The 9,484-nt window shown below is 32.3% G+C and overlaps 1 protein-coding gene across 1 annotated transcript; it reads right to left on the bottom strand.

Annotated features, from left to right (window-relative positions):
* Nucleotides 1-6,785: 6,785 nt before the first annotated feature.
* LOC107058908 (myb-related protein Myb4-like) lies at nt 6,786-8,135 on the bottom strand. Its single transcript, XM_015305148.1, has 3 exons — nt 8,003-8,135; nt 7,263-7,392; nt 6,786-7,164 (listed from the first exon to the last, which is right to left on the bottom strand). The coding sequence occupies exons 1-3, from the start codon at nt 8,133-8,135 to the stop codon at nt 6,786-6,788; spliced, it is 642 nt and encodes a 213-aa protein (XP_015160634.1).
* Between the last annotated feature and the right edge of the window lie 1,349 nt (nt 8,136-9,484).

The following is a 9,484-nucleotide window of genomic DNA, read 5'->3' as shown; positions in this document are numbered from 1 at the left end:
GACTATAAAGAGTTTAAAATATGAAAATTTTGATTTTTGGAAAGAAAAAGAAAAATCTGGAAATTGTCTAAGTTAAGAAAATGAGTTTTGGCCATTTTCAAACGGTCATAACTCCTAGCTCAGGATGAGTTAAGAGCAGATCTTGATATGGTTGGAAATCCCTTGGAGATATCTTCCAACGCCGCCAAGTTTGCGCGATTTCGACCTCATATGAGTGAGATATGCCTTTCGGAAGTTGGGCTATTGGATTGAGGAAAGTCGCAATCCGGATTTAGGGAAGGGCAAAGTAGTCTTTTCTCTAATTTAATTCCTAATTCATTTTTAGGGATTTATTGTGGTAAAAACTTATTTTGGTCAGATTAGAAAAGTTAATCCACGCTTAGGGCTTGGAGAAAAGAGAAAGGAAGAAAGAAAGGGAGAAAATCCAAGATTTCGCCAATAACGTCAAGCGTTTGGAGTGCAATTCGTCGGGGGTGATTCCTATTAAGGTATGTGAGATCTTTCGTGTTGGTTTAGTTCACCCACACACCAACTTGTTTCAATTCAACGATTTGGAGTTGCTTACATGTTAAGGTTCTTAAAGAACATTAATGTCGAATTCTTGTTGGTTGATTGTTGAATTCCCAGTGTTGATTTGATTCGTGTTTCCGGATTGTTTTTTGAAGTAGAATCTGATGTATATTGAGAGTATTGATGATTCTAAGTGTTTGGGGAAAGAACCATTGAGGATTAGAAGGTTTAGAGTTGAAAAATGGAGAAGAAAAATTGTCAAAACCTGGGGAAGGGGGTGGGGCGTCACGCCAGCCAGCGCCCCCCAAAAGGGACTCTGAAGTCCACCCCTTGGGGCAACGCGCCAGCTAGCGCGCCCCAGCAGCCTCTATGACGTTTGAGGGTTGGCGCCCCAAGCCTCTCAAATTAAAGCGCCAGGGATGCCAGTTCTTCTCATTCGATCCCCACCTTTTAGTACGTGTTCCTTAGTGATGTACCTAGGTTTTCTAATTGATTCCAACACTCTAAGGTACATCTAAACATCATGAAATCATCCATAAACATGAGATCATGAACCTTGAATCCATAATCTAATTCAAGGGAAGTTAAGATCAAAGTCAAGAGAAGTAAGAGTCAAGTCAAGATAAGTTCCTAGAGTTTTCCAAAAGTCTTTCCCAAATGTTTTAACTTTGTTTTAAGATTTAAAGTTCAAGTTGAGTAAAGAGTGAAAAGTAAAGTTTGAAGTTCATTTCTTCAAAAGTATATGTGGACTAAGTATTCCCAAAGAGATTTAAAATGTTTTCACATTTAAATAAGAACGAAAACTGAGATTTCCAAAGAACCTTCAGGATAGTTTTCAGCAAAGTAATCGCTTTCTAAATGAAACAAGAGGGGAAACTTTGATTTCCAAGATAACCTTTGAGCTAAGTTTATTTAGCACTAATCTCAAATCACAGAAGAAGTATGTTTTTAAAACATAAGAGCAAGTATATTTTGGGAATAGTATTGAGCACTGAATTGGGGATGAGCATGAGGTTAGATAACTCACGTCACCATAAAACCATGTAGCCATCATGGGTAGAAAAGGGTCATACTTTTTAGATGAATCATTTTCATAATAGACTAGTGGATCCATTAGGAAGTTCAAGTTCTATACTTTTGGCCGGGTATAGGATGCGCTGGCAGCGTGAGGTAGAACCGCTACAAAAAAGGGAAATATTGCGACAGTTATATTACGACGCTTTAGAACCGACTTTAATGTAAAATAATACGACGGTTTTTTATATGTCATATTAAATATGCAATAGCGGCGGTTATCACCTAAATTGCGGCGTTTTGAAACGCCAGTTTATATTTTAAAATTTTTCCCCAACAGATTTTCTTTTCTTTTATACGTCAATATATTTTCCTTAATTTACTCTATTTTCCTTAATTACAAAGAAATCAATTTAGCAAATCAGTCAAACGATTTTCATTCTCTCTTCCACTTTGAATCAATCCCCAAATTAGTCTTTGTAAGGTATATATTTATATCTTCCAAATCAATCGCCCAAATTTGCTCTCAATGTTCTCAAATCGATCGCCCAAATTAGCTCTCGATCCACGGTGTATATTGTAGATAAGCTCATATCTACAATGATAGGCTTCTCAATTTCATTGTAAAACTTTTCAATTTGAATTTTATCACTCACTAGAAAAGAAGCCGCCATCACCATCTCTTCACCAGCAAAGCTTTTGTTTGTTCAATCTGAAATGGTGCTAAGTTGATAGGTAAGCTTTTTGTTAGAATTCATGCATATTTGAGATTGTAGAGATTTGTTACAGTTCATGCATGTAGGATTTTAGTTTTTTGTTAGGGCTTTTCTTTCTTCTAAATTTGAGTTACATTTTGTTAATTTTTTTTGTTGAATAATTCAATTATTAATCTAAATTTATATATGAGCTTGATAGGTTGTTGAGGCATCAAAACCTGTTGGTGAAGGTGTTGAGATCAACTTCGATAGTAAATCATGTGATAGGTATGTAACTCTTATTAATGTAACTTTCTTTTTTATTGAGTGTTTGAGCTGCTGAGATATTAATCATGATATTTTACTGCTCCTGATGGTGAAACGTCAAGCACATCGATATGTGGTGCTCAGTTGTCCGCATTGAGAGTTGATTGTTTATCAATAGGTAGAGGATTCCCGATCTTTGTTGTTTGTTGAGCAGAGATGTGGTTGTAGCGAGAAATAGCTCAAAATCATCCCTTACTTTTGGCTTTAGACCTATAATCATCCTTCTTCCCCATGTTTAAAAAGTTGATAAATTTTTAGTCTCTTCTTTAACAAACCAAAACTTTATTCTCTGTTCATTGTTTCTGACACAGTAGTACTTCATCACATTGAAGAATTTAAAGAAGTTTATAAAATATTAGTACCTACTTTTCACAATATTAGTAAGTTCATAGAATAGGAAAGGTTAATGATGGTTACACGCTTTGAGTTGCTTTTTTCAGATAATTTATCTTAGTTTCAGTAAAAAAGTGATGAGAGTGGAGGTATGTGTATTTGAATAAACACTTCAATCGTTAGCTAATGTTTCAATAATCATTCCAATAAAAGGAGTACTATCCATGCCTTTGGTAACAGAGAAGGAGGCCAGATAGGTGTGGAGTTGCGAGGTTATTTCTCATTAACTGAATGTTATATATTAAGCCAGACGTTTCGAAAGTGACTAAAAGAGCACTAATTGGTGTTGAAAAGTTGAAGTTCTGAGCAACTTATGAAATTCATCTCGCAGGCTAAAGACAATGTCCAAGTAGATCAAAATGTATCTCGACATTTGGTTGATGAACATTGTCTCGTTGACTGGAGTCTTCTGGTAATATCTTTTTCCCTTCTCTTTGTCCTTTTATTTGGTTGGAAACTTGAAATTCTCATTACGCTTGGTTCTCAAGTCTGATAAGATCAATCAGGCTCGACTGAATATCCTGATCTGGTTATGTTGTGACAATGCATTTTCTTAATTACTTACTAATGTTTTACAATTTGAAAATTTCAGAAGGCAAAGGGAAAAGATGTTGATCGAGGTAAAATGTGGACTGAAACACATAAGAGAAAAGATGGAAGTTATGTAACTGAAGCAGCTAGGGAGATTGGGGTAAGTATTCTTCCTATTCATGATTAATCAATACTTATTTTGAACATGTCCCTTCCCATATCTGAAAGTGCAACTTCTTGTAGTGTTCTATGATTTCTGTCAGAATTGTTACAACAACATAAGGTCATTGAAATAACACTATCAACTAGCTAGTAGTTGTATAGCAAATTGTGTTAACGAAACAAACAAGATACTGATTGAAAAAGGGAGAGTTGTCTAAGTCAGACAAGATTGGAATAGATGGGCTAGTGTACCATAAAGTGCAAATCATGTGCACAACTGTAATTAGTTAGATGCGGTTTCTAATAACCTCTAGTTTTAGCGTGTATATATGATGGGATGCAATGATATTTTAAATTAAGAAAGGAACCAATATTCTCTTCCTAATCAACTAGGCTTTCTCTCAAACGTTTTTGTTCCTTTTAATATCGTTGTATCATCACTATAGCTCCTATGTGATGGTGATCGGTTAGAGAAACTCACACATAAGTTATTGTATTTTACATACATTTCAGAGTTATGTTGTATCCTTGTATATAAACAAAGTTGACATCATGTTTTTAAACAGCTTTTCTTATATTGCACTTGTTTAAACTGCTTTATATTGAAATGAGTTCAGTAAGTATTCATGAGTTGAGAAAAGCCAAGGTAAGTGTTTTTTTTTCCAGATTTCCCTCTCAAGCCTATGTTGTTTTAGCATTCCAACTCGCATACTCGTACATTCAATGTACTGATGCCAGTTAGTCTGCATCTTATTATGATGCAGACACATGTAACTATGATCGGCATTCCAGCGCACCGTTGATCCAGTGAGTAGTTCAGAGTCAGTCGGTGAGCTTCTTTGCATTCCAGAGGACTCCTTTTTATTGCTTTATAGTTAGTTCATTAGGATGTTGTAGGGGTTGTCCCAACATCCATCTCAGCTGTTTTAGAGGCTTCATAGACAGTTATATGTTAGTCCTTTGAGTCTTTTCATTATCATTTTTTATTATTAAGACTTGGGTTGCCACTTTTGGCCAAGTTGAATGTTTAATCTTTAAAACATTCTCATTTATTTTATTATCCAGTTCAGTTAAGTTCATTGATCATTATAGATATGAATATTGTCTTCCGCTGAGTTAAGTAAGCCAGGCAAGGGTTCGCTTGGGGCCAGCAATGGCTTTCGAGTGCCAGTTCCGCCCAGGGTGTAGGCTTGGGGTGTGACACCTACCACGCCACCCCACCTAGGTCATTCCCGTAAAAAAAAAAAAATTTGGAAAATATTTCAAATTCAAGAAATTTTTTCCTGAGTCAAATCTCAGGGTCAGATTTAGGAACGGTTATCGAGGTCTTGTCCTAATTTGGGTATTGAGGTCGGATTCTATATCAATTATCGGAATTGATTTTCGAATCAGAAATTATTTTCCGAAAGAGTATTTTTTAGTCTCAAGTCAAAAATAAAAAATATTTTTTGAAAAATATTTTTCATTCACCAACCAAACATTAAAAAATATTTTCCAGAAAATATTTTCTAGTCACCAACCAAACATGAGAAAATAAGTTAGATACCCACTTATTTTCCAAGAAAACACTTTCCTTCCTACCAAACACACCCTTGATCTATCAAAAAGTAGCGTTATTGCTAACCTCATAGATAAACTATCACTCTTTTGAGACGATAATTACATGATCGAATATCACGTACTCTGAAGTCTAAGTAGGCGTTTGGCCATGCGATATCATATCACGATATGAAATCGTGAGATGGAATCAGCGTACGTTTGGACATGCGATTTTACGCTGATTCCATATCATGATTCCATATCATGATTCCATGCATATCATGAGATGTGATTCCATAATCTCCAAAAATCATGATATGGAATTCCATATCATGATTTTGAGATATTTTTTAATTACAAAATTTTGATCCACAAGTTTTATATTTTGTTAAAACAACCCCAAATTTATATCTACTAACCATTTATTTTATATGTAAATAAAATTTAAAATGACATCATTACTTTTTAAAATTTATTATTCTCACCGACATAAAATTTATTATTCTCACCAACATATAGTCACTTTAACTCAAAATTTATGGGATTCTTATGTTTATGAGAAAATATACAACACAAAATTCCATATCGCATGTCCAAACAAAATTTTAATATAATCTCATAATTTCATATTATGATATCATATCATGATTCTATATCATGATATACCATATCGCATGACCAAAATGGCCCTAAAGCTTTATCTATACTTTCTGGCATGCCCTACTATAAGTATTCATTTCTTAATCTCACAATTATAAATATCGTGACACGAGATTAGAGACACATCCATTTAGAAGGTTCATATTTTAACATTTGGTAGTCCAAATAAATAGTCAAGATTATTTAGAGCAATCAATTACTCCTTCTAGATTACTAAATAAATACAAGTGGTTGCAAATACTTTGTATATATTCTTGGTTAGTTGAGGTCATGAAATTTACGTCATGATTTTTTGGCGTTACTTAGAGTTTTCGCCGAAAACGCGGATCCGAATGTCCTTACAACACGTTGGAGGAAGAGTCAATATGGCCATGAATAATGTTCCATTATACTTTATACTAATAGTAGTACTATTTTTTCTTTCTATTTTGTCTATTTAATTATAAACAGATCTATTTATATAATATTGTTTGATTAGTTATGAAATTTAAATTGTAAATAATTAATTTCGTTTTGGAATTATGATCTAAAATAAATCTTAAGAATTTAGTTGACTATAAAGTATAAACCATAAGCCATTATTTTCCAACTACCAACGTAGTCTAGTCTGTTGATTTAAATAAAAAAAATAAAATGAAAAACTACGTTTATCCGCTAATTTTGGCGATCTGGTTTTAGCAGTGAATATTCTTTTTAACTTTATTATTCTATTTTACTTTAGTGACATATCCTATAGTCATAAAATAAAATAACAAATACCTTTTAGTTAAATTTTATGTCCACCCACACACCATAGGTAAAATATAAATAAAATGTAGAGAGTAACATATTTTGACTAAAGCAAGTGAACGTCCTTAATATATTACACAGTAAACATTATTATTGTTATTACTCACTCTTATAAGATATAAATACGTAATTAATTTATGTTCAAAAAATACAAAAGCTCTAATATTATTGAAGAAAGAGAGATTGTGTCCAAAAATCGTCGAATAATGGTTCGGACCAAAAATTAAAATCAAAGGTTTCTGTCTGAGGATTGTTTGGAAGTGATTGTTCCACTGTATTGATACTTGAAAGTTGTTCCATTGTCTTAATGTGATTATTATTTTCTTCGATCCAGTCCATTCCATTTATCGTATTCGATAAATTATAGCCATCTTCATCATGTTCACAAGATTGAGAATCAAACTGCGAAGATTCATGAGTAAATTGCTCTGATGTTGATGAATAGGTATTTGTTAATCTCAGACGTTTCTTAAGATGAGCATGCCAATGATTTTTTACATCGTTGTCTGATCTTCCTGGTAATTTTGCAGCTATCGCTGACCATCTGCAACATTTGATACGTATTATAAAAGGAAATACTATGTACGACTTAATTAGTTTAATTAATAATGTAATGTCTTAGTGCAACATATATATTTATACCTGTTTCCGAGTTCGTTGTGTAATTTAATAATGAGTTGCTCTTCTTCATGACTATAATTTCCTTTCTTCAAACCAGGCCTTAAGTAATTCATCCATCTCAATCTACAACTCTTTCCACATCTCATTAGACCTGAAAAATACCCCCCCAAAAAATAATTAGTAAGAATTGAACGTTTGATGGACGATCAATCTTTTTTAATTCATACTTTTGTAAAAGAAAGTTTGAGGCTCATAACTCAACCTTCTTCTTGGTTGTCATTATTATTTAAGCATTCTCATTTGTAAAATCATCATAGAGTGTATTACAGACTCTGTAGTGATCACAAAATACTTAGTTCTTTTTAACTCTTTTTTTCTTCATGCTTGTTAGTACGTATAGATCAGATACTTTATTAGGATTAGTAAGGTAAGGTCTAACTCCCCTTGCTAGACACTTTGTCTAGTGGTAAATTTGCTTTAAAAAAAACGAACTTTAATTCTCTTCCCAAATTCTACGTCCTCTATTTCAATTTATGTGTTTTAATTTTTTAGCTTTTTTAATTCCAACATCACACATAACATATTTTAAATCACAAGATTCAAAAATTCTTTACCTTTATTAAACTCCATGTCTGATCAAAACTATACACATAAAATAGAATGGAGGAGTACTGAGTAATACTAAGAAGCATATGCTAAAAAAGTTAAAAAAGGATACAACATGAATGAGAAAAAGTTTGGGCTAAAATATATATACTAACCAGCATATTTAGGCAATTGTCTCCAATTGGGATGACCAAATCTTTCAACAAAAGCTCTTAATTTATTGTCTTCATCTTCACTCCATGCACCTCTTTTTATTCCATTTTTATCAGTAAAAGGAGTTCTCACCATTTTCTTAATTTGATTTGTTTACCTTGATACTTAGTTTGCAGTGTAAAGTTTGTGCTGTTTTATATACATATGTGGTAGCCATGTTTGTGATTATTTAATAATTGTTCAACTAATTTCTAATGAGAATCTGGTTTTAGAATAAATAATGGGAACTCCCATCAAAGGTCAAGGCACGCATACATCCAATAAGAAGACGGCTGGTCCCATCAAAGGTCAAGGCACGCATACATCCAATAAGGCGACGGCTGCTTAAGTAATACTCTCTTGACTTTTAGTGATAACACTCACAAGAAATTAAAACGATAATAGTTTAATTACGGCTAAATATGTATTTTTAAAGGTAATTTACATTCTTTATAAATATCTCTAAAGCATATAAAAATATTAGATTCAATAACAATTAGCTATAGTGTCTATAAAGACTTTAACACTCTTTATTCATGTGTATATTTATTGTTACTAAAAACTGTTTTTGTTGTAATGTAAAGTGGAATAAAAAATTTAACTCATGAAAACATAATTTGCGAGTTTATGACTCGATTATTTATTAATTAAACTTATTTTTACTATTCTAATTCAGCTCATCATTTAGGATTGAAATACAGCTCAACTTGACCCTTTTTACTAGAACCAGAAGTTTGTTTAATATAAAAGTTTTTGATATCCCTTTATAAATATAAAAATATAAAATTTATCGACAACCTCTTAAGCTTATCAATACATTTTATTTAGATTCTTGAATCATAATGTGTATCATTAGGGGCGGAGCCAACTTATGGTAAAGAATTCATCCGAACTTCCTTTATCAGAAAATTATACAAGTTATACATGAATAAAATTATTTTTTATGTATATATTATAAATATCGGACCCTTTTCGACTAGTTCGTGTGCTTATTTCTTCAAATTTTAAATCTTCTTACTGAAAACACTGTCTTGCCACTGTGTATCACAATTTATTACTCCCTCCTCCAACATGAAGTTTAGAAAGTATGAATGTTGTAATTTTTAAATTAAAAATATGTGTATCAAATATTCTTTTAGATCATATCACGACATCTAAAATATTAGAGTCAATTAAATATTAAATATAAATACTACTGTATATTTTTTTCCAACGAACTTAGAAAAAGTTTACATATAGATGGAAATCAATGAAATATTTGCACATAATTGTATTTTTTAAAATATATTTTTAGTTAGTAAAGAAATTAATGGGAGCCTTCTATTATAGAGTCTTCTGCTTTTCACATTTTGTCTGCCCCATTTCTCTGTTTACATTAGAGTCTAATACCCCAACTTGCCAGCAGTCAACGACATAAATACTCTAAAACAAATTTTGGCATTATT

Source organism: Solanum tuberosum, unplaced genomic scaffold (genome assembly GCF_000226075.1).
Source record: "Solanum tuberosum cultivar DM 1-3 516 R44 unplaced genomic scaffold, SolTub_3.0 scf00678, whole genome shotgun sequence".
Taxonomy (NCBI): Eukaryota; Viridiplantae; Streptophyta; class Magnoliopsida; order Solanales; family Solanaceae; genus Solanum; species Solanum tuberosum.
This window is presented reverse-complemented; position numbering and strand designations above follow the sequence as displayed.

Coding starts and splice junctions, on each gene's coding strand:
- LOC107058908 (XM_015305148.1), bottom strand. CDS start 8,135: ATGGTGAGAACTCCTTTTACTGATAAAAATGGAATAAAAAGAGGTGCA. Junction 7,393..8,002: donor ACAATTGCCTAAATATGCTG/GTTAGTATATAT, acceptor GGTATTTTTCAG/GTCTAATGAGATGTGGAAAG. Junction 7,165..7,262: donor CACAACGAACTCGGAAACAG/GTATAAATATAT, acceptor CAAATGTTGCAG/ATGGTCAGCGATAGCTGCAA.